The sequence below is a fragment of the Leucopleurus acutus genome (assembly GCF_964270905.1).
Source record: "Leucopleurus acutus genome assembly, chromosome: 2".
NCBI classification, from domain to species: Eukaryota; Metazoa; Chordata; class Mammalia; order Artiodactyla; family Delphinidae; genus Leucopleurus; species Leucopleurus acutus.
Window position 1 is genome coordinate 15574868 of NC_139143.1, and position 25790 is coordinate 15600657.

Below are 25790 nucleotides of genomic sequence, written 5' to 3' on the forward strand. Positions count from 1 at the left end.
TCAGTTAAGACAAAATTTACAAAGTAGCACAATTCACTAGCCACGTCTATCGAATCACAGCTCTTATTGTATTTTCAAACTTATGGACATAGTCATCAGCAGCGGTAATAATTATAAGTATCTTTGTGTCATATATTGGTACTATGTTTCTAGAGACATTATATCATTTTTAACAAAACGTATAGAATTTTAGAATAGAAGAGATGAGAAAGAAAGTAGTCTAACTGCTCCCCGGCACATATGGAAATAAAGACAGAGTTGAATGGACTTGCTTAAAATCACAATGCAAAGTTGTGGAACATCAGAATTAAAAGCCAAAGCACAATGTTTTTGCCAGACACATGGGAGAAGCTCAGTTAATATTTATGGAGGTGTGCTAAAACTTATTTCTCTCCTCTGATTTTTTATCCACGATGGTCTGATATCAAAGTTACCTCAGTAAAATTTAATGTACCTATGAAGTTAGTAGAATTCTTATATTTCTTCTTGTTTGAAAAGGTGTGTGATTTGTCCATTTTCTTTGGTAGACAAAGGATTAAGTTCCATATTTATAAATAAATAGGTTGAAGCAAGTGAGTCCTAGAGGTAATATACCTTGCCCCAGGTCCAGGAGGAGACAGAGCCAGGGCTTCAATCTAGATCCACCTGACCTTAAAGTTGACCCCTACCGTCTCCAGCAACAATAGCTAACCTTGATCTGGTCCTTGCTCTGGGTCACATGGTATGCTGAGCACCTAACCTGCAGTATCTTATTGGCTATGCACAACAACATTTTATTTGCAAATACTATTATTGCCACTGCCATTTTGCAAATGATGAAAGTGATGATTAGAAGGGTTAAGTAACCACCTTTTTAAAGGCAAAGTGAAAAGCACAATTTCTTGGCATGAAATAACTAAACCAGTCCACCAGGCTGCCTGGGTTCATCTGTACTACGGCACGCAGGCTGGCCTGGCTGGGGAATATAATATTGCCCACAAATGTGCATCTCTTGCCCTCACGTGCAAGAGTCAAAGAAAAATACTTGAGTTGCCAAGGTGAAACCCATCACGCCAACAAAGAGCAAAAAGCCTTTCTTCAATCTTTGGATCCGTGAATTCTATACGTAAATAAAGTAATCATTGCTTTCATAAAATGTCTGTTTGCCACTGAAAGAGAGAAAACCGAACCAGTATGTCCTACAGTAGCCTTTAAATAACTAAGGAGAAAGATCAAAATAAAAATAAATCTTGACTAGATTTATAGGTGCACGTTGATTAGTTCTTGTTTCTTCCTTCAAATAAACAATACCTGAAAAAAATGAAAAGGGAATCTTGAGACCAGATATCTTGTAATAGATGGGTTTTCTCTGACATCCAGTATGGTATAATGCCGAAAAAATAATGCTGGCCCATCATTCGTGAGGCTTGGCAGAAAGCAGAGCCCAGAGAAAGCGAAGGGCATTTTTCAGGATGCGGAATGGTGCAACAACTTGGATTTGAACAAAGTACCATTTTTTTTAACTGTACTTCTCACAGTTTTATGTACTTCTCACAGTTTTATGTTGTTGCATTTTGTTGTTTTCCCCACACAACTGTTTTTTTGCTTCTACTGGTAACAATATTTTGATTCAAAAATTCTAATATTAAAACCAAACATGGTTCATCTGGATATGATTCTGGTGCTGACTAACGATAAGCACGTATTATAGGAATTTAATTACACACTGCGATGTAACTGGAGTTGTTGACCCACTAAGCCACCACTTCCACTTTGTACCTCACATCATTAGTAGAAATGCCACTCAGTAAAACCAAGACATTATTTTTAAAAGAGTAAAAGTCTCATCTTTCTATAAACGCCCTATTTAATGAAAACATCTTCATTTCCCTCAAGCAGCATTTTATCTAAGATGCACATGGCTAGGTGAATAAAAATACCTGTGAAAGGAAAGAAGATTCCCATCAAAGCTGTTGAAATCTGATTTCATTTCAGATTCTAGAACTCATGTTGTTTTCTGTTTAAATAGATTTGGTCTGTCAATTTCCCAACCTGCTGTGCCATCAGCCTGTATGGACTGCTGTGGCCAACGTGGGGGTTGTACAGACAAATATTATTACGGACCGGTAATCGAATTGAACAGGTTTACATTGGAATAGATTTACAACATCATGATCTCTGACATACTGCATGGGACTGAAACCCCTCTCCATCCATAAAGATACGTTTAAGACAGTATCATTCTCTCCAGGCTGAGAAGGTAAGCCTTGAGCCAAGGAGATGGCCAAACATAACTGTGCATTTATATGCAGGGTGTAATGCAATATTTCACTGTATTTTTTTAAGGACAGAAGAAAAAGAGTTTTCCATATTTACTCGTAACTATCATCTCCTTTCTATTTGGGGGAAGGGGCTTAGAGATATTTTTCCACCAAAGTGGGCACAAGGAAGTAAAGGAAAATAAATTATTTTTTGAGTATATCAGCAACAGCAGCAATTCCCTTGAAAACAGTCCCTCTAAAGGCTTGATAACAGCAACTGAAGAGGTGTGAATTATAGATAAGCACCCGTCCTATTTACTTTCACCAACAATGTTTAATTAAACACAGTTCACACCTTTTCAGTCACTCTAAGCACCCTTCAAGATTGTTCCTGCTTGAAAACACAATGGGGAAAATTATTTAGGGGAAAATATGTTTTCTACTTCCTCCTTAAAACTGGAAGGGCAAATAGGTGAGTACACTAGTAGTCAAATCAAACTGCTCAAAAAGATCCTATTTACCTGGACATGGAGGCGTATCTCCATGTAGTTTAGTTTTTAACAATAAAATCCAAATCTAGGACATACCCATTCAAAGTGTTAATTGATACATTACTTTTATAACATTTTTAAAACATCGATTTGCTTTTGGAAAATAATGATTCCTCAAGTCCAAACTAAATTAAGCCTTTTCAAATGAGCGTAAGTTTGGTTTGAGTCTCTACGGCTCAACTAAGTGGCAATATAAAGATAATTAAGACCAAAAATATTATTGTCAATCACTTGTTACACTCTGAAATATGTTTTGTTTGCTACTCTGCTATGGGGTTTAAGGCAATTACTAAGGTAATGTTTCCACCACAAGAAAGTCAGCTATCACCACTGTCCTAACTCAGAGGAAAACTCTTTGTCATATGGGTTGGGCTGTTATCGTTGGATTATTATTCATATGTTTTCCTTTGTTAAAATTGTTATCCTTTTAGTATCTTCCACATAAGCCTTCTTCTAGCAAGAGAAACCATATCTGTCGTTTTCACTGTGGCATCACTGGAGCCTAGAATAGTGCTTGGCACATGAGAGGAACTTAATAAATATTTAGGAAATGGATTATAAATGCAAAACGCTTTCACTGTGGAAAAATCCTAACAGTGCCAAAAGCTATAGAGTAAACAAGAAAAGTACTCCCTACCCTGACTTTTTTTCACTAGTGTTAACACTGGTACCAATCTTTATCCTTCCTTCTGTTTCTCCATGCATATACCATCATAATGTGCATGTATTAATATAAATTATTACAGTACAAACTTGTATAAAATTTTTATTTAATATAAATTTAATAGCATATTTTATATAAAATATATTTATATGTAAATTGAATCATCCTACCAGGCGATTTGTTTTCTTTTTTTAATTATTCAATTAAAGTTGATTTACAATGTGGTGTTAGTTTCAGGTGTACAGCAAAGTGATTCAGTTATACATACACACACACACACACACACACACACATATATATTTTTCAGATTCTTTTCTATTATAGGCTATTACAAGATATTGAATATAGTTCCCTGTGCTATAGAGTAGGTCCTTGTTTATTTATTTTATATATAGTAGTGTGTATCTGTTAATCTCAAACTCCTAATTTATCCCTCCCCCCTCAATTTCCCCTTTGGCAACCACAGGTTTGTTTTCTGTGTCTGTGAGTCTATTTCTGTTTTGTAAATAAGTTCATTTGTGTCATTTTATTAGATTCCACATATAAGTGATATATATGATTTTTGTCTTTCTCTCTCTGACTTACTTCACTTAGTACGATAATCTCTAGGTCCATCCATGTTGCTGCAGGCAATCTGTTTTTTATTTTATGTTTTTACTTGGCAAATATCTTGGCCCTCTTTCCATAAGGCTTTCATGATAAAGTTACACGCTTGTTTACAATTATTTTTCAAGTTGAGGATGAGAAGACTTTGGGAGAATCTTCTTAGTTCCTAGCCAGTGGAGGAGTTAATCTTAGTGGACAAGAGAAAAATAGCATGAATTCCACGTACCCAAATACAATCTGCTTCATTAATCTTCCTATGACATGGTTCACAGTAAAAATCTTGGAATAAGAACAAGCCAGGAAAAATTATGAGATCTGGTGATGCCATACCTAATTGAAGCTCTGGTTCATTCATGAGGAATAAATACTTGGATCTACTTCGATTTTGCAGTTAAAAAATAGGTGATCTCGGGACTTCCTTGGTGGTGCAGTGGTTCGGAATCCACCTGCCAGTTCAGGGAACACGGGTTCGAGCCCTGGTCCGGGAAGATCCCACATGCCGTGGAGCAACGAAGCCCGTATGCCACAACTACTGAGCCTGCGCTCTAGAGCCTGCAAGCCACAGCGACTGAAGCCCATGCACCTAGGGCCTGTGCTCCACAACAAGAGAAGTCACCACAATGAGAGGCCCGCGCACCATGGCGAGGCGTGGCCCCGGCTCGCAGCAACTAGAGAAAACTCACGCACAGCAATGAAGACCCAACGCAGCCAAAAATAAATAAATAAATAAAGTTACTAAAAAAAAAATAAAATAAAAATAAAGCCTGTAAAAAAAATAGGTGATCTCCAGTAACAACAAATTATACAAACTCATAAGGCCGACCCCAGGAACAAGATACAGTCTAGGACTCAACAGAAACAGTACATTTAAATATTTAATTTACCTCATATTCTTTCAAACTTCAATGACCATATTTCCATTTTGTTACTGTATAAAATTATCATATTTATTTTAAACTCTGGCAAATTTTCTGAAGAGAAGGAAACAGTGAAACCTAAATGCAGTATATAAAATACACATCTACAAAGCACATACATATACAGAAATACATTAAAAACAAACCCAAAACTAAACCTAGGCCTCCCACAGAAAAGAACAATTTTTCTCCGTCTCCAAGATAAAATGTTAGTTTCACTAGACATACTGAAATATACAAATATTGCAGGAACTTTGATTTAGGTGGGGGACTTGAGTGAATTCTAAAATCTATTTGGGTTCAGTTCCTGGCTCTACCCTCATCTGCTGTGGGAACTTAGGCAATTCGTTGAGCACGGAATACATGCTCATTGTTATTATTTTGTGTTTGTTGTTATCCTCAACTGAAAGCAACAATTTTAATACCATTGTTACAAACTCTTTATAATAGAAGATAAGTCCCAAAGATAAGATTAGAAAAGAATAAAGAGTACTTTAAACGTAAGATGAATTTTTTAAAAAGAAAGAAAGAAAACGGTACCCATATGAAGTGATGGATGTGTTAATTACCTTGATTGTGGCAATTATTTCAAAATATATATTAATGAAATACAGGTCATCTACCTTAAAAATACACAATTTTTATTTGTCAGTTATACCTCAGTAAAGATGGGGGGGGATCCCTCTGTAGACCTAGTAGTGAAAAGAAAGCAAAAAGACAATGACAGTAGCCTCTTGGCTACCCTTCATCCTTTGCCTTCTGCAAACTGTAAAGATGAAAAGAAACCGAACTGCCAAGCATACCTGGTGGGTTTAGCTACACATCAGATGTGTCCTACCTTGTCCCTTCCTGTTGATGTCAAGCAGTTAGCCACGAGAGATCAGCAAGTCCAGGTATAAAGGAGGAATATTCTGCTATCAGATTCAGGATACTTACTGTGACCCCAGAGTTGCCTGGTTTCTCTAATATTTTTGTAATTCCCTGTATATCCCGCACCCCCAGCCTAAAGTACAGGAGCAGTAGCACACAGCCTTACCTTCTTTGAGCATGCCCACTTTTAAACACTTCATGAAGCGGCAAGCCTGGCAGGATTTACGTCTGCGCTTTGTGATTTCACATTCATTCGTGGCAGGGCAGCTATATTCTATATTACCTAAAACACAGAGTTTAAGAAAAGAAGCTGTTAGATTTGCAAGACCCAGGCAATCCTAGCAACCCCAAGGCAACACCAACTCTGCTACTCCTACCGTCCTCCCTCAAAAAAACAGTCAACGGGAGTCATGAGGATGTCACAAATATCATGGAGCCAGATGCTCGCTATAACCACTGAAGATGCATCAAACAAGGAGAAGATACGTGGTGAAGCTCTTCAAAAGATTAAGCTTAGAATCAGCCTTTAAAATTATGCTTCATCCACTCATACAAAGTAGCGGTCTTCCAGAATTTGAGGATCCAAAAGAAATCCCCCAGCAGATTATTTCCATAAAAACACCAACATCAAAACCGTATTACAGGGCTTCCCTGGTGGTGCAGTGGTTGAGAGTCCGCCTGCCAATGCAGGGGACACGGGTTCATGCCCTGGTCTGGGAAGATCCCACATGCCGTGGAGTGGCTGGGCCCGTGAGCCATGGCCGCTGAGCCTGCGCGTCCGGAGCCTGTGCTCTGCAACGGGAGAGGCCACAACAGTGAGAGGCCCGCGTACGGCAAAAAAAAAACCAAAACAAAACAAACAAAATAAAAGTATTACAGTATCATCCATCCTGGATTTCTTTTGGTTACTAATGCCCTGATGCATCAGACTTTTTGTCTCTCTGACACTGAACAGTATAAATAAATCTCACTGTGAAAAATGATCAGCAGGCTAATTTGGGACTGTGCAGTAAGCTCCTTGAGGGCAGGGACTGAAGTTACATGGTTCTCGCTTCATCACTTACCAGAGCCTTACAATACAATTTTACTCTTGGAAAATGTTTACCGATGATGATGATCACCATAATCACCATCACCACCATCACCACCATCATTACCATCATCACCACCATCACCACCATTACCATCATCACCACCATCACCACCATCATTACCATCATCATCACCACCATCATTACCATCATCACCACCATCACCACCATCATTAACATCATCATCACCATCACCACCATCATTACCATCATCATCATCATCACCACCATCACCACCATCATTACCATCATCACCACCATCATTACCATCACCATCACCACCATCATCACCACCATCACCACCATCATTACCATCATCATCACCATCACCACCATCATTACCATCATCACCACCATCACCACCATCATTACCATCATCACTACCATCATTACCATCATCACCACCATCACCACCATCATTACCATCATCACTATCTTCATTACAACCATCATCATCACCATCTTCATTACAACCATCATGACCACCATCATCACCGTCATCATCATCATGTTTATTAAATTACTTGCATAATGAATTCCAAACACTCAAGCTGCATGGAAGTGTTATAAATAAAAATAAACTGCTATGAAATTATATTTTTAATATTACAGTCTACATCATTTACGTTAGTAACAACAGATTTGAAGTGATAAGGATGTCGCCAGAAGATCCAAACTTTAACTTGCAATTTTTCAATTAGTGCCAAAGACTATGTGTGGGAAGTGCTCTGGGGCTGCCTACAGCTTTGTAGAGAAGCTGACTTTAAAATAAAGTCTCTTTCCCCTATCAGCTCTGTCACATAGTGCTTGAAGGTCTTTCGTTACTTCCTAACCCTTTCCCCTTGTGATTAAGTGCATTAGTATCTTAATGAAAATGCATTCTGTTTATTGCCCTCTTGGGAAGGGGGAGGTCATCAGACCAAATGCATAAATTGTCATCAGAGACGGTCCGAGCATAATTGCAATTTTGCTGCTCCATGTTTGCAATACCCAGGGTCCATCCAAGTCCCCTGAAACATGCACAGATTCTAGTAATTAGCATAGAGTCTGCCTGGGACCACAGCATTGATGAAATATTTCAGAGTTAATCACACTTTGTAAACACTGATTTATATTGACTACCTTTCTCCAGACTGATGTCTCCTCATTAAATATCACATTAGTGGATTGCAGGATTGTAGAAAGACTCAACTGCTCAGCAACTGCTAATTCAACAGGAAGTAATACCTAACCACTCATAACTATGGGGAACTGGTTAAGTGTGCATGACTTCAAAAAAAAAAAAGCCTGTGTATTATAACTTAAGATAATCCTATCAAAATTGACTAAATTAGCATTCTAATTCAGGGCATTTATAATAATAAAAGAAACTACTTTTTAACATAATAGGTGAAATATTAAGAGTAATATTAATTGAATCAACAGAAGCACACACCATCACCTTCCTCAGAGATATTACTGTGTTACTGTATTATTACACTCACAGAAAACCAAGGATAAGTCAAAGGAACCAAACTGGCTGGGTCACGGAATAAAAGGATTTAGAATCTGAACTTTAGATGAATAATTTTTCACTGTGATTTTCACTGAAAATTTATTTTCCATCAAGAGAGTGTTGCTAGCCATTTTCTAGGGGTTAATTAGTATTCTACTACCAAATCCTTCCACTCTACGTGGCTCTCCTTATACTTATTTAAAAAGAAACCCAAGCCTCTGCTTTCTTAGGAAGAGCGGAACAATAACTAGTTAGAAAGGGAAAAAAAAAAATGTTTTCCGAACAGCATTACTTCCCTTTTTTTGTTCCTCAAAAGTCAATACAAAGTCATCATTTGTTCACTTTCTAGTATCAAGGCATGAGCACAAGTTCCCCTGCCCCGTCCCTTTTAACCCAGTGCTGGAAACTACTGGGATGACCCAGCATCACACACACACAAAATAATCACCTTTCTTTTCAAACCAGTTCCTCTTCTTCTTTGAAAATTATATCCTCATCCTTCGCAACAAGGCCCTTCTGACAGGCCCCTAAATGGGGCCTGTGTGAGCTCACACCTGGACTATGGTAGTAATCTCCTAACTGGGCATTTTGCCCCGGTCTTGTCCCCCTCTAATCCACACTGCATACCACGATCATATTCCTCCTCCTATGATGTTTTTGATAATGTCGTTAACTCAACTTTTAAAAAAATCCATAGAGGGCTCCCCTGGTGGTGCAGTGGTCGAGAGTCCGCCTGCCGATGCAGGGGACGCGGGTTCGTGCCCCGGTCCAGGAGGATCCCACATGCCGCAGAGCGGCTGGGCCTGTGAGCTGTGGCCGCTGAGCCTGCGTGTCTGGAGCCTGTGCTCCACAACGGGAGAGGCCACAGCAGTGAGAGGCCCGCGTACCGAAAAAAAAAAAAAAAAAATCAATAGGTTCCTATGGCCTCTGGAATAAACATAAAATATTCACCTAGCCAACAAAATCCCTGCCCCATGTGACTCTCATCCACGTTTCCAGCAACATTACAATGATTACCTTATATGAACTTCCTGATGCACCGATCTGATTTATTCAGTTTTTGCTGTGTCCTTCAGACGTCCCTCTGAGGATGATCTATCTTTGCCCCTCTTTTCTTCTCAAAATTACTTCCAAGGCTCAACGTTCAACTCAAATTCCATTCAAATCTTTCATGAAAACTTCTCAAACCACCCTAGCAGAAAATGATTTCTTGGTTCTCATATCTTTTTGGGTACTCTCATCATATACAGACGTGCCAGATTCTTTTATACCTTTTCACGTGCATACTATCCATTAGATGGTAAGATCCTGGAGGCAAGGATTATTGCTTATGCAGAATAGAAATCCTCCACCCAGAAGTAGTATATAAGTAAAATGATACATTTTAAATTATGAGATATTTTTTGGTACCTCAAGGTCATTTTTCTGAACATCAATTATGATGCTGTCACATAGTACTGTCCACAAGGTCAAGTGAGCTAGATGGCCCATTAGGAAGCAAAATGAAGCACACTAGGAAAACCATTCCACAAATCAAATATAAAAAAAAAAGTAGAAGAAAATCTAGTTAATTTTTCAACACCTTACAAAAATACCTTTGACAAAAATGGAAATCCATGGCAAAACCAGGAGAGCTTATCAAGGAGAAAAGAGAAAAATACAAAGGTTTCTGGGGAGTTAAGTGTGAAAAGAGAAACAAAACCAAAACAAAACTGCAAGAAGTTTTAAAGGAAATAAAAGTACATCTTGATATAAATAAGAAGAAAAATAATATAAAATATGAAAATACAGATAGGTGGCACTAAGAGAGCTATTTAATGTTTATCTTATCATAACACTTACTATTATTTGCAAAATGGGTGCCCTAAGAATTGGAGCCACGTTGCAGAAAACACTCAGGAGTGATTCAATTATCGCAGCTGAATCTATAGATGCCCCTTCTCTGAATGACTGTCTCAAGATTTCTATATTTCTTCAGAAACAGAAGGGAAATTGTCAAATTGCCATACGAGGATTTTAGATCACATATAAAGCAGAATTCCAGTTTCCTTTCTAACCACTACATTCTATAATTCTTCAATGACAACGAGAAATGTAAAGGCAGAAGAATTTTTACCAGTGCCTTAGGATGAGTTCTTGAGGGCAGAGTTCCGTCTCATTTACAGCTGAATCCTCAACGCTTATCAATAAGCCTACCATTTTGTACATGTGCAGGGCTGGGAAAGAAAGAGGAAGTCCCTGGCCCTTAAGGAATCTACAGTTTTACAAGGAGACAAGACATGTCAACAAATCACAATACAGCTGAGTGTGCGCTGCAACGGCTCTGGATTCAAGTCAGCACCAGACACCCGTGTACACGGATGCATCCCCACAGCGGCTGAGATTGTGCTTTGGAAAGTCAGTGAATTCTTCACACAGGAGCAAATGATTGAACTGTGCTGTGAAAAATGAATAAATGACTACATTGGGGTAAAGGAATCTTCCCCAAGCTATAGAAAAAAACACCACATTCTTATAAAAATTTCACTGTGAATGGAAAGAAAATACACTGGTCCCGAGTATTTTCATAAATGATAGATTTTCAGCTAAGCATATAGACATGGTTTACGATGAATCTGACATCCTTCTGCCAAATGTTCTCTTTCAATAAATTTGTCTTGACATATGTGGATGATAACCTTGATTTCACTAAGTAACACTGGTTTATACCTTGAAAAACAAATCAACATCATCCTAAAGAACTTCTTGGCTGGAGGAAAACCTCTCTAATTTCCGAGCCCTCCCACTGAGTTCCTTAGTTCATTGTTGTTGGCTGTGATCACCCACCCAACAGTCTTTGATTCATGTCAGAGTCTACAAAGATTCTGCCCTTGAACAACCTTCCCTGGTGCTTTTTCTATTCAATGAAGAAAGCATTTTATCCTAAAAATATGCTGCCCCAAGCACCTAGGCAACACTGTTACATCTATTTTGATAATGGCTCTAAGACACTACTCCCAATAGACCCTATGATCTCCATGGGGCACTTGTTTTCCTTCGATTCACCAAGAGGAAACAAGACAAAAATATTTCCAGTAGCAACTGCCGGCCTCTGGAATGTTAACACTGGACAGTCATTCAGGGGAACGCAGAAGTTATTGTTCACAGCCTAGAATTCTCATTTCAGACACGGAGTTTTCTTGGATTATAGCTCGCTATTTTCTGGACCACGTTTGTTATAAGGCACCAGGGACTGAACTGGGCAGCCGTGGATGACACGACTGGAATTTTCCCAGTTTTGTCAGTAGCTGGGGAAATAAGCTCAGCTTCAGAGGGAACCAGATCCACGTGGAAGCTCTGGGTTTTTTAACCAGGCTGACAATCATGATAGAGCAATTTATAATATTTCTTGGCGTCTTTTCAGAAGGTCCTGGGCTCTGATGACTTATTGCAGAGTCTTTTGTACAATCAGTTTGCAGGCAATATAATCTTCTCACTTACCGCTTAATAGAATCTTGCAGCTAGCTGGCGGATAGAATAACAGGGTGTATGTAAAACTTCAGCCTGGAGTGCCAGTGGATAATTTGTATATTCCTTTCAGTCACTTAATGGACTTTTACAGTTTAGCAGTGAAAGGGCTGAATGATGTAAATTAGCACGGCATCTCAAAATAAAAATATATGTCAAATCTTTACTTCCGACTCACATCTCTTGCACATAGTAATGAGGCATTGGGCTTTATGTAGTTCCCAAGAGCTGTCCTCTTTTTCATACATACAGACATCATAATTGTAAAGCCAATTTGAAAGCGTCTGTATATTTCCCCCAATTGTTTTAATTTTATTAACAGAACAAATGGCTTGAGATGACCCACAGGGCACTCCAAGTGGGGTTTATCCAATTGTTTTCCAACATTAAGTGATTTAAAAATAATGGGATTTGCCTCAGTACACAATTACAGAGCATTAAAAACGTGAAGGCAATAATCTGTAGTATTTTTGTTTTAAGTGTCCAAAAGCAGAAAAAAGAAAGAAGGAAAACCCCCTTTTTACTGTATGGTAGTAAAGGTTTTTCCATACAGTGATATAACTTCCCTTTCTTTCCTTTTCTTTTCTTTTTTTTGTGTTTAAAGCTCCTTTGTTTCTAGCTCCTTTCTCCTCATTCTACCTGAAATAGAAAATAACAGTATCTATAGCTGGGATTATATAATGTGGGATAATAACTCATTACCTACGTGTGGCAAAAAAAAAAAGTCAAAATTCTACCAATGCATAATTAAGTAAAGGATGCTACTTTATTTTCAAAGAACGCACCTGAAGTTGGACTTCAAAATAAGTTACTTAGGGACGCTCTATCCGTTCCCAGAAGACTGCTCTGAATACTTCTCGAAACTTCCTTTAAACTGCCACTAGAGTTATTTCAAAGCTATAAAGCAGAGAGGGGAAGGAATCAAATGACACTTTGCTCATATTCACCCCAAATACTTGACTGGCCAAATACATGACGCCGAACGATGGTTGTCTATCACGAAATGTTAAGTCTCCCCTCAAAGGTCAAAGAACTGCCATCACGGAAGATATTTCAAGAATCTGCCTCAAGTTCTCAATGCATCTGCCCCAGACCATGACAAGGAATGGCAGCCCCAGGCAACCAAGGGGGGACCCCATCCACTTGCGAGGTATAAGACGTATACCTCGCAAGTGGTGGGGGAAGAGGGCCACATCTGGTTAACGGTCACATCTGGCTCTTAGCAAAGCAATTTCGTACACAGGGTTATGCCAGAGCCCCATATTCTTTGCCTTTTTGCTGCCCCTCTAACCCTCTACAAAATGAGGTGGGAGACAGGCGGGTCTAGAAGAGCTCATTTGATATCTGGTTCTTTAAGGTTCTATTGGATTAAATTCTGATCATCACAAATGTAATGTACAAGAGCCCTAAATGTATGTGGGCACAAATGACTGCCTTTTCACAGTGAAGATCAGGCCTTGCTCCCAAATGGCAGTGGATGATGCTTTGCCTTTAAGGAAAAAAGATCAGGAAAAAACCCACAAGCAGGCAGGTTTATTTATTTTTATTTTTTTTTTAATTTTTGGCTGTGCTGCACAGCTTGTGGGATCTTAGTTCCCTGACCAGGGATTGAACCCTGGCCCCCACAGTGAAAGCTCAGAGTCCTAACCACTGGACAGCCAGGGAATTCCCCAAGCAGGCAGGTTTATAAATCCTAGTGATTGGAGACTAAACCACAGACTCTGGTCTCATCCTCCAGCCATCTGTGTTGGGAGGGCCATTGAGCCTACCGTGGGTACCAGCATTGACTGCCTCCATGCAAATACATGTATCTAATCACAAGATTACATTTCCCCATTGTATTCAGTGAACAATGATTTAGCAGCAAAACGGTGCTGTAAAATGGGGAGGAATTATTTAGCCTTAATTTTTTTCCAATTTAAACAAGACATACCCTGCCTCAGTTTCCCCCAAACTTGTAAACATGGCCACTCCTTTATTGCTTTAATTGCACAACTGTTAACACTGAGGACTGTGCATGTTCATCTCAAAGAGAAGATGGGAAAAAGTTCTTGTATGCCCATGTATATCCATCCTTAACATACTGCCTTGCATATGGGTCAGGAAAACATCTGAGGATGAATAAGTGAGGGAAGAAGGAGAAAGGAAACGGTGGATCTCAGTTCAAATTCCAGCTCTGCCCTTTCTTAGCTGTCAGAACTCAAACTGGTCACTTCACCTTCATACTCTCAGTTTGCTTACGTACAAAAGAGGAATCATCACATCACGCCTGCTTTATAACATTGTAAGCATTACGTGGAATATAGGTATTAAAATCATATACAGTTTTGTTCTCCCTTCTCAGAAGAAAGGGAAGAAACACTGTAACATTTTCATCGATTATGAAACATTATGAAATACTTTGACTCAAAGACCTAAGCCTGGAGTTTGGGAATAGTACAGAAACAGCCTTCTGCAGATTTATGCAAGAGTGCGAGAATGAATATGCCATTCACCCAGAGAACTGGAGAGAGGATTGTGTCTTGCCAACAACTCTCGTGTACACAGCCATATTTTACAGATACCAGGAGGAGAGGAAGAAGTGTAATAACTCAAGTCATTTTTTAAAGCACCAAACTGTCTACGAAGTGAATTTCCAAGACATCAACCACCTCTCCTCATGAACATTTCCTGTCACTTCCCTGGAGCTCGTAAACTGCCCATCACTGGGTGTAATCTGATTATAACCGAGGGCAAAGCATTTGCAAAGCTCTTCAAAATCTCACCCCAGCCTTATCTCTTGCCGCAGTTCCAGGTCAATCCCTACCCCTATCCCAAGTCCACCCCCTTGTCTGACACCCACGCTGAATTACTCCCAGTTTCTAGAAAGCAGCATTGTCTTTCCTGCTGGTCCTAGATGTGCTTCTTTTATCATTTCTTCAGTGACGCTCTCCCAGGGCCCACAAGACTGGGGTCCAGGGGTCCGTACAGGTATAACTAGTTCATCTCGCACTTATCTTCAAGCAAACCTTTCTCTTAGCCTTTAAGGCACTTTATTACATGTGTCTAGTGAATTGCCCACCTCTTGTCCCAACTGTACAACTGTCCATTCCTTGAGGGCAGGGACTTACTCCCCTGGAGTCCCCAGCAGAATGTTTCATTATCTGTCCATTTGATCTTTACTGATCCTGTTTCTCATTCCTTCATTTTAATGTTTAGCTCCAAAGCACACATAAAAATAAACTACGTACAGTCAATTAGACACAGCATAACTGATAGCAACCCACCAATAATATATCATTTGTCATAAAGCAACAAAGATTTTTAGGCTATTAGACTTGGAACAAATCCCAAATTCCAGTAGGTTCAGGCTCCTGGTTTTATGTAGACCTGAAAGAGGTGAATGGGGTACTGACTTATCTATGATCACTCAACCCTCTTTACAAGGAGAAGTGCTAGTTAACTGCAGAAAAGAGACCAAAACACAAATTCCTGACAACCAGTCCAATGCTCTTTCAATGCACCTGTTAAAACTTACATACCAACACCTCTAACAAACACTAAGAGTGCGGCGCATTCTTCTATGTGCTCTACATCTATGAAGCCCCATTTTGCAGATGAGAGAATTAAGACACAGAGAGAAGAGGTAACAGACCCAGAATTATACAGCTTACAAGCGCCAGAGCTGGGATTGAAACCCAGTCACTCTGGATCCAAGTCTCTCCAACTAAGATGCAATGTCGCCTGACTCTAATCTTCAAAAGAAATTGAGTGTTGTAATTGAGTGTTGTTTAGAACAGAAATGAAAAATGAAATTCTTATCTCCTGAGAGGTTGCTTTGTGTAGCTGTTGTTGTTGCTATTGTTGCTGGTTGGAAAGGAAATTTTGATGCCTGGGAATGTGGTAGGATAGGGTGGATCTTGGCATTGTCATTTGCTGTTGTCAGACTTGTGGTGCAAGACCAGCTGTGGGAGAGGATAGGGTTGCTCTTGGAGAATGGAATTCCTCTACACCTCAAAAAGATATCCCTCAACTTGTCTCTGTACCATTATGGTTTGTGACCAGTTTAAGTCCACAGAAACCAAACAAACCGTGTCACCAAAGCAACAGGTGTCAGGTTGTACACACGCGTTTTATAGATCCCCAAACAAAGCTACTGTTCATGATAGGAAAAAACTCAGAATCCGGAATTGGCAGGGTGTGCTTTGAAACGCATTTAAAAGGGAATAACTGCATACAATCAAAAATACTTATTGATGAAAATGATGGAGAATACAAATCTCTCTCATCAAGGTATGCAGAAATTTAACGTTTTTAGCTTTGACAATGACATCTTCTTGGAAAGGGCTACTGCTCTTTTGCAGTGTAGAAAACATCGCCTCCATGATGTGTGCAGCTACTCATCTCTGTCTTTAAGCTCCTATGGTATAGGGATCGTGTCACAGTCTTCATAAAAGAGCTCGAAAATGACCACTGCCACCTGAAAAGCGTTATATCTGAGCTAACCGTAACTCCCCAAATTTGCTGTGCTCGGTAACCAACTCCAATTCTTATGTGTTCCTTCTCTACTTAGAAATTTTAAACAGCCTTGATATGAGTCTGCCTGTGTCTCTTTAAACATACAATTTAAAAAAAAAAAAGCTCTGTTAACATAATACTCTTGGTGAAAGGAAGAAATGCTAATTAAGTCTAATGCATCCACTCCATTTGGATAGAAAGTTTCAATGTGTGCACTTAGCAGTGGCAATTACCGAATGGTACAGTAAGTCCATATGACAAGTGTGGAGGCAGTAGGATCCCACCCTATGTGACAAAAACAAATGACTCAAAGAGGAATTTGACTTCATGCCGACCTTGAGATTTTCCTTCTACCTTAAACAAGTCAAAACAAACATACCCTCTCCTAATACTGCCCCTAAGTGCTCTGTTCTTGAGTGCTACCAGTGTGCCCACGGCTCCTAAGAGACATTGGTATTAGATTCTTCCTTCCGGATCAAGTTCGGTATTCAACAAGTATCTACCTATGTCCTCCAAAGCTGGTATGGATTTGGGGAAATCCTGCTTGACACAAGTGACGGTAATTGATCTATATTTAAACTGTAGAATGTGATATAACTGTGATTATAAGATGCTAGAGTCAAATGGGTTCAAGTCCCAGTTCTATCATTTTCTGAGTTATGGCAAACTTTTTTTTTTTTTTTTTTTGCGGTACGCGGGCCTGTCACTGCTGTGGCCTCTCCCGTTGTGGAGCAGAGGCTCCGGATGCGCAGGCTCAGCTGCCATGGCTCACAGGCCCAGCCGCTCCGCGGCATGTGGGATCTTCCTGGACCGGGGCGCGAACCCGTGTCCCCTGCATCGGCAGTCAGATTCCCAACCACTGCGCCACCAGAGAAGCCCTGGGGCAAACTTTTAAACCTGGAGTTACTTTCTTTGTAAATGAAGTGGTCACGGGACCTAGCAATTGATACCTCATGGGGTTGCTACGAGAAGCAAGTGGGATCCTGTATTGAAGGTACTGAGCAGAGTGCCTCATACAGAATGAGCCTTGATTATCAGCCATCATCACAGCAGGGTAACGATGCTCAGGACCGGGGCTGCGATGCAGAAGAAGAGCTAAGAGGGACCTGGGAAGGGCCCGGTGCTGGTCTCGGCCCAGAAATGAGGAAATGCTGGGCAGAGAATTCCTCCTGGCCGGCACCAGCAAGCCAAAAGGCTAGGAGCGTATTGGTCTGTTAAATCAATAGGCACAGTAGGAGAAGCATAAGCCAACGTTCAAAAAGGAGTAATGGGCTTCCCTGGTGGCGCAGTGGTTGAGAGTCCGCCTGCCGATGCAGCGGACGCGGGTTCGCGCCCCGGTCCGGGAAGATCCCACATGCCGCGGAGCGGCTGGGCCCGTGAGCCATGGCCGCTGAGCCTGTGCGTCCGGAGCCTGTGCTCCGCAACGGGAGAGGCCACAGCAGTGAGAGGCCCACGTACCGCAATAAAAAAAAAGGAGTAATGACTAGTCACCCCAAGAGTCAGGGGACGCCAACAAGGCTGCCAGCTGGATTTAGAGTAAAACAGAGACGCTCAGAGGAGAACCAGTAAAGCTCGGACCGTGTCGTGTGTGTGCCTGAAGACTCTCCTCTCGGAAAGAAAACCTGGGCACCTACACTGTCTGCTCTGACAGGGTGGTCAGCAAAGGACCTGGCGTCTCCTCAGGGAGGAAAAGTACAGAGGGAAACTTAGCAGGGGAGAGTGGGGGGCTTCTTCCTGTCGGATGATGATCCAGGGGAGGCAGGATAAGGATTCCTCTTCCAGGAAACACTTAATTCTACGCCTTTATAAAACAGCAGGGGTCCACAAGCTTTTTCTTAAAGGCCCAGAGAGTCGATAGTTCAGCTTTGCCGGTCCTTCGGTGTCTGGAGCGACTCCTGCAGAAGCAGGAGGGCAGCCACGGACAACGCAAGAATCGGTGCGGCTGTGTTCCAACAGAACTTTCTTTAGCAAAGTGGATTGGGCCCCCAGGGCCTTGGTTTACTGCTCTTGGGTCTAAAACATGTGGACAAAAGGCTGCAATGACGAGAAATACTTTACAATCTCTTATCCATCATTTTCTCTCTCTTTTTTTTTTTTCCTCACAACCCTGTAAAGTAGCTTCTTCTAAGTTAGGTTCAGATACTAAAAATGAAATTTCAGTAAACTGAGACGCACAGGTGACAGGATGAGTTGGAGGGCTTTTGCTTGAAATAGTTGCAAAATTTGAAATTGTTATCCATGTAAAACATAGTCTGAGGACTGTGGGGACAGCGAGGGTGTTCCAGAAGCAAGGAAGCAGTGCAGACACTTTGGAAGCGAGAGAGAAAAAAATAAAAGGTGCAATCAAGGACAAAATCTTGGGTTCGATTCGTTCCTTTGAAGATTCTTGTACTTGCCTCTGAGCTTCCTCAAATGGAAACTATGTTAATAGTATGCACTGAAAGAAAATGGGTATCAGAATGCAGATGTAGGGTATGCTTTCAGATTCATTCTAAAGCATTCAGATCTCAAGCTCTAAATTTTAAATTAATCCAGATTTTCTTGTACTAAATTCTCTTCTTTTCCTTCTAGGATGACTCAGTGATGCCCTTCTAAAAAAAAAGCATATAAAAATATGGTTGTTTCTTTAAACGTTTTCAAACCAAAATAAAACAAGAGTTAATTCCAAAGAATGTAATTTTTTCCTATAAACATACAGATTCATTCATATAATCACTTAAAAGAAAAAAAAAACTCCTTCTGACTAGTATTCATCATAAGAAAAAAAAAATTGATTCTGAGCTGCCTTCTGTTGTGGTCACAAAGTTTAGTAAGTGGACGGGAGAAGAATTAAGCCTCTTTCCTCCTGCAGTCAAGAACGAGAGTCTGGGAAGTGTTATCAGTGGTGAGTGTATACTTTTAGGATCAATCTAAGACCAGCAACTCAAAATCTAGTGGCAAAATGAGTGTCAGTAGATAAAATCCAAGGGAACTGAGACAGAAAACTGATACGGTGGTACTGAAGGGCTGAACTCTCAAACTTCATATTTAGGGGATTTCAGAAAATGAATGATAAAAAAAATTAGATATTTTTAAGACTTACTTCTGCTGCCTCCTTCTTATAAACCTTTAATATCATCTAATCATCACTGAAAATATTCTTAATTCCCCTTTTTTTATTATATTTTAACAACTTAATGGAAAAATTTGCCCATGAACTAAAATCTCTTAAGAAAAATTCAGTCTAAAATTGTTCAATGCTTGAAAAGCTTTTAAAATATACAAGGCAGGGTAATGAGGGGGTTAAGAGAAGAGGCTCTGGGTTCAGACTGAGACCCAACTGTGTCTGGGCAATTTGTTCTCTGTGCCTCTCTGTGAACTTTATAGAAGTTCCACATCTATAAATAATATAGTAATATTAGAATGGTAGTATCTACTTTAATGGAATGATGAAAGAATTAAATAATGTAAAGCACTTAGAATAATGTGTGGCACATTTTAAAAACAAATATATTCATTATTATTATGACAAATTAACAAATTCTTCATCTATTACTGATATAAAGGCATTGTATTCAATTCAAGAGGATGAAACCAACTATTTACATTGTCCACATATGTAATTACTTATGGATAAGCATTGGCAGGTGAAAGATTAGAACTTCAAATTTGAGATACATCCAAAACGCCTCAAAAATATTTAAATATTCACCTCATACTCATTATTAGAATGGCCATTATTTAATAAAAAAAAAAAGAAGAGAATAAGTGTTGGAGAGGATAAAGAGAAATTAGAACCCTCATGCACTGTTGGTGGGAGTGCAAAATGGTGCAGCCTCTATAGAAAACAACATGGAAGGTCTTTAAAAAATTAAAAATAGAACTGCCATATGATCCAGTAATCCCACCTCTGGGTATTTTATCCAAAAAATCGAAAGCAGGATCTCAAAGAGATATTTGTACACCCATGCTTATTGCAGCATTAGTCACAATAACCAAGAGGCAGAAACAACCTAATGTCCACTGATGAATGGAAAAAGGAAATGTGTATACATCTATACATATAATGGAATATTATTCAGCTGTGAAAAAAAAGGAAATCCTGACATATACTACAACATAGATGAGCTGAGGACAGTATGCTAAGTGAAACAGGCCAGTCACAAAAACACAAATACTACATGATTCTGCTTATAGGGGGTACTCTAAAGTAGTTAAACTCATAGCAACAGAAAGTAGAATGGTGATTACCAGGGGTTGGGGGAAGGGGAAGATGGGGAGTTGGTATTTAATTGGTATAGAGTTTCATTTCTGCAAGATGAGATAATGTTGAAGATCTGTTGTACAATAATATGCATATAGTTAGCACTAAGGCATCGTACCCTTAAAAATGGTTACGATGGAGAATTTTAACATATATTATGTTATGTGCATTTTATGTTATGCTTTTTATCACAATAAAAAATAAAATGAATTGGACTTCCCTGGTGGTCCAGTGGTTAAGACTCCACGCTTCCAATGCTGGGGACGCGGAGGTTCGATCCCTGATCGGGGAACTAAGATCCCACGTGCCGCATGGTGCGGCCAAAAAAAGAAAGAAAAAGATGTGAAAAAATAAAATAAAAAGTATGTTGGAACATCATTTCTTTTACATATAAACTTATATTTACTTTTCGTATAAACCAGAATACTTTACCAGCATCCATTATCTAATTTTGCTTTCAGGTATAACTTCTGAAATGGTGTAATAAGAGAATTCCAATGACCAGGCCTGTTGAATCCCAACAACTTAAAGCAACTTCAAAAGAAACTTAATTAATGCCCTGTGTGTACTTTATCACTTCTATGATGTTATCTAAATTTATCAAGTAATATATCAAAAAAATGAATCATTGCCTTGGGTTTTACCAGTAAAGAAAAAAATTTCTGACCCATGCCACTAAACGCCACCCTGCCATTCCTCACAACCTGTCTCACAGCTTCCAAAACCTGAATTCTAACAAGTAACAAATCCTCGGGATTCAAATCATATTGAAACATATACTCCTGCAACTGATTACCCAAAAAAGTGACCCACATTCGCATCAATAGGAACTTTAGACAGCAGAACCCTCATCACTCATTTTTTTTGTTTCCTTTCCTACCTTTAGGGTGAACATTTTAGTGTATCCTAACTGGATTCAGCCAGAACCAATTCTGAATTTATGCGAAGAAGGATCTTATCATGTAATTAACATATGTTAAAGCATGCACTTTGAAAAATATGAAGTGCAACGTATCTTTCCTACTATTTGTGCTCAAGCATTTAATATGATGCTCTGTAGACGGAGGCCATTCTAACAATGTAATTTATTGGTTATTCTCTGAACGAAACAGCATTATTTGTCAGGGCTTGGTTCTGAGTGAGGGAGAACCAAGAGGAAAGAATGACAGCTATTAGAATGTTAAGAGAGGTACTGATACCTTTTCTTGGGAGTTCATCTTGTCCTCAAAGAACAGCCTCCAGCCTCTTCATCAAAACAGTCATCAGATAATACTAGGGTGACCTGGGTGCAAGTCCAGTTGTCTGTAGGCAAAGTATCAGCCACACCCTGCTACCTAAGAAGTCCCATCACAGATGTAAAAATCCACCTAGCTAACAGATAGGAAAGTAAATGGGGTTTTTAAAGAATTAATTGGAACTGATCTATGAAGTCCTTCCGACCTGAGCATGTAAACAACACAAACTTCCTTCTCACCAGTGACTTGCTGGAAGAGCTGGTGTGGAGTGCTGGGAGAGGTTGTGGATTTGACCTTGTGGTAGGTTTTGAGGTTTTGAGGTTGTGGTAGGCTGGGGCAGGCTAGGAAAAGAGAAGTACTCGCCAACAAATTCCCCGGAGGAAATGGCAATGCACGTACTTCCTTTCCCGTAAGAAAGTGACTTTATCAGGAAGTATGGATGGCACAGGTGGATCAGGACATCCAGGTAAGTATGGGTGGCACAGGTGGATCTGGACACTGGAACCACAGAGGGCACCAGTTCTCACGCCAGCTCCATCTACAATCAGCACCTGGGAGCCCCTTTCCTTCCTGGCTGCGACTTCTGAGGACCCTGGCTCAGGTGAACCATGGGAAATGGATTTTATTTTCTGAGTACAGAGGGGTTTTTTTTTTAAGAAAAAAAAAGCTTATAAAAATTTAGAAAAGAGAGAGAGCATAGCCAAGTATGCATATGTAAAGATAATCCAGAATAACATTCTTATTTTTTTTTGATTCTATAACGTAGGCCGTATCAGAGTAGAGTCAATGGAGAATATACTAATATTACAGATATATTAGAAATTTAGTTAAAGTGTGAAAATAGAACTAAGTTTAAAAAAATTACTAACAAGCTTGTCCTCTTATTAATTGTAACTATTGCACTTGTAAGAATTAGCGATACTACTACATCTTTTTTTAATAAATAAAAATAAGTGCAATATCACTTACCAGAGGATCATAAAATGCATACCACAATTTCTTCCCAACCACTGTGAAATGACAGTAGAAGAGAGGGTCACTTGTTTGGCAAATATATTGCTTAGGAAAGTGAATTGTGTCTGCTTAACTTGACTAATTATTCAATCTCACTAATTTGACAGTGAACTACAGCTGGACTTTTTACCATGGCATAAAAAAGTTTCACTGCAAATTCTTTTCCTCCTTGAATGCCACTGGCATATACCCCTTACATGGGATAGGTTCCTATCTACTGTCACCCAACTGGACAATATACCCTCTCAGGAGGTTAAAATATGTTGATTTTAAATGACTTTCAAAATACAGTAACATAATGCAATGTGTTGAATAAACATGTAAATGATACCGGAGACGCCGGTGTTGCACATGTGAGTTCCTAACATCTGAAGGACAAAAAAAATAGTGGGGATCATTAAATTTTCTTCTCTTTTCTTTTCCCTGATCAAAGACCAACCATGCAATTTAATCTCTGAAAATTAATCACTCTTATTTTATACAACCAAGATCCAACTTTTTGTCAGTGACTCTAAATGTTACTTTATTTTCATTTACATTGATTCTGTTTTCTGATTAGCTGGCTGATACACACATGTGTATGTCATAGTGAACCGTGAAAAGAGGCTAGAAAATTTTAATTCCTGGGAAAAAAATATTCTGAAAACTGAGAAAACAGGCTAAAAAAAATCATCACGATAGAGACCTTGCTTTCAATTTAAATAAATGATATGCATGCAAAGCTGTCCAGAAAGTCCTCTGATATGAAAATCCTCGTAGTCATTGTTGCCTACAAGGAAGATGAAATGAGGGTGTTTTAGTCTAGCAGCCACCCAAACTCGGGCCAGCCTTCAAATCTAGCCCTAGGTTTGTTTTGGTATGACCTCAAGCTCAGAGTGGTTTCTATATTCTTAAACAGCTTAACAAATAAAACAAAGCAAAACTGAGTACATGACAGAGAAGGCATATGACCTACAGATCCTAAGATATTTACTATCTGTTTTACTCTCTGGTCCTGTATAGAAGAATTTTGTTACCATTAGCTCTTCAACAACTTGGGAAGTGATGACAATTTAGGCCCATTCCTAAAAGTCAGAACAATCCATGAAAAAGCAATCACTACTCATTTATCCTGAGAAGTGGGTCCACTAAGTCAAAACTGAGAGAGATCAAACTGTAAACTGTGCTGTTTCCTAAAATATCAATTCGCATAATACATATTCTTTACCCACAAAGAAAGTCTGCAATACTAAACTTTACTATTAAAATAAACACAGAAGCTAACAATTAAAATAGCAGGAGAATAATATTTCTCATTGATAACTTGGCAACATTCACGCATTTCAAAAACTCAGACAAAATTGGCATCAAATGCAAGGAAAAGTGGAAAAGTCAATTAAACATAACAAAAGCAAGCTCGGAGTTAAAGCAAATGAGGTTTAGACAATATTTCTTTTGAAAATATCACCTCCATATTTAATTTAATACTGCATCCAAACTGATAATCACTGAGATTCGTTAAGTCAATTCCATATTATTTTGGATTTTAATTTTAGAACTTATTCGTTTTAAAGACGCTGCGTACAAACCGGGAGAGTGATTTCCTCTAAATGCTGTTTAAGTTAAACAGATAATACCTTATTATTTTCCTTGCTAAGGTTCATAAGATGCACAGACACTCAATTTGTAAGTTATTTCCGCCAGTGCTGCAAATATTCTATTCTGAGACTAAAATAGCACATGGACGGCAAAGAAAATGCTACATCCAGGAAAGGTCCTCTAGGACTACGCCGTCGACTTCAGGAAGGAGTCAACAATTCAGGGTGGAAAACAGCAGACGCACAGACTGTGCCCATTCACCTTTAGCATATGCCTTCCTCCTCTTAATGCCCTATGTTTAAGGTGAGATTTAGGCTCTTATCAGTGTCACCTTTAGACTCAGACTAGGAGGGCCCCCCACCTGAAAGCCCTGGGCTTTAGAAAGTATCACGGTGCAAGCCCTTCCACAGGCTAAGGAGACAAGCCCCCCTCATACTGCATGATCCCGAGTACCCAGGACTCCCGAATTCCCAGGATAAACCCCTACAAACCCCGTTCCAGGACCTGCGTGGCCCTCTCCCCTGGGTCGGTCCTCTGGAAGATGGCCTGGGCTGGACCGCAGTGCCGGAGTGCACATTACAAGGCCTGTGCGTGGTCAAGGTGCAGCTGTTAGGAAGGGGTGGATGGGTCTTGGACATGGGGGCAGGGGAGTCCACACTATGTACCAGACATGATGGAAGGCAGAGGGGAAGGAAGGGAAATGGGCTGGGCTGCAAGCTAAAAGCTGGCTCTCCTTCTACTGCCTCTTTCTGACACAAAACTCCCAGGAGTCTAAGAATTAAAAATGCCAAGCTAGCCTCCCAGGCCATTGTGAAGGCACATTTGTCAAATAAGAGAACAGAAGATATTTGACTTAGCAGTTTGTTATCTTAATTTACAAACGCTTACATATTTACATACACAATATGTGGGTGTACACTGTATCAGGTCCCACGAACACCGGCAGTGGACTTGGTTCTTATGATGGTCACTCCTAGATTTCACGCTGCAAAGACATTCTGCTTTTTTATTTCCTGAATCCCACATTCAAAGCTTAATTGGGATATTTTACTCAAGTGATAAGATTCAGGTTCCCTTTCTGATTTACCTAGTTTCCCATCCACAGTCACAGAAAAAAAAAATTGATCACCATAAAACTACATAAAACCAGGGGAATTCCCTGGTGGGCCAGTGGTTAGGACTTGGTGCTTTCACTGCCGAGGGCCTGGGTTCAATCCCTGGTCCGGGAATTAAGATCCCACCAGCCGAGCAGCACAGTCAAAAAACAAAACAAAACAAACTA

At 39.7% G+C, this 25790-nt stretch overlaps 1 protein-coding gene across 4 annotated transcripts in view; it reads right to left on the minus strand.

Annotated features, from left to right (window-relative positions):
• Window positions 1–25790, minus strand: part of ESRRG (estrogen related receptor gamma) — a gene marked incomplete at both ends in the record, with an annotated part of 493979 nt that overhangs the window by 140063 nt on the left and 328126 nt on the right. For 3 of the 4 annotated variants that reach the window (XM_082834452.1, XM_082834454.1, XM_082834453.1), the window contains one exon: window positions 6015–6131. The exons of the other annotated variant lie outside the window; for it this stretch is intronic. In XM_082834452.1, the coding sequence (XP_082690578.1) occupies window positions 6015–6131 (117 nt within the window). The remainder of the gene's footprint in view (window positions 1–6014; window positions 6132–25790) is intronic. 4 annotated transcript variants of the gene reach the window in all.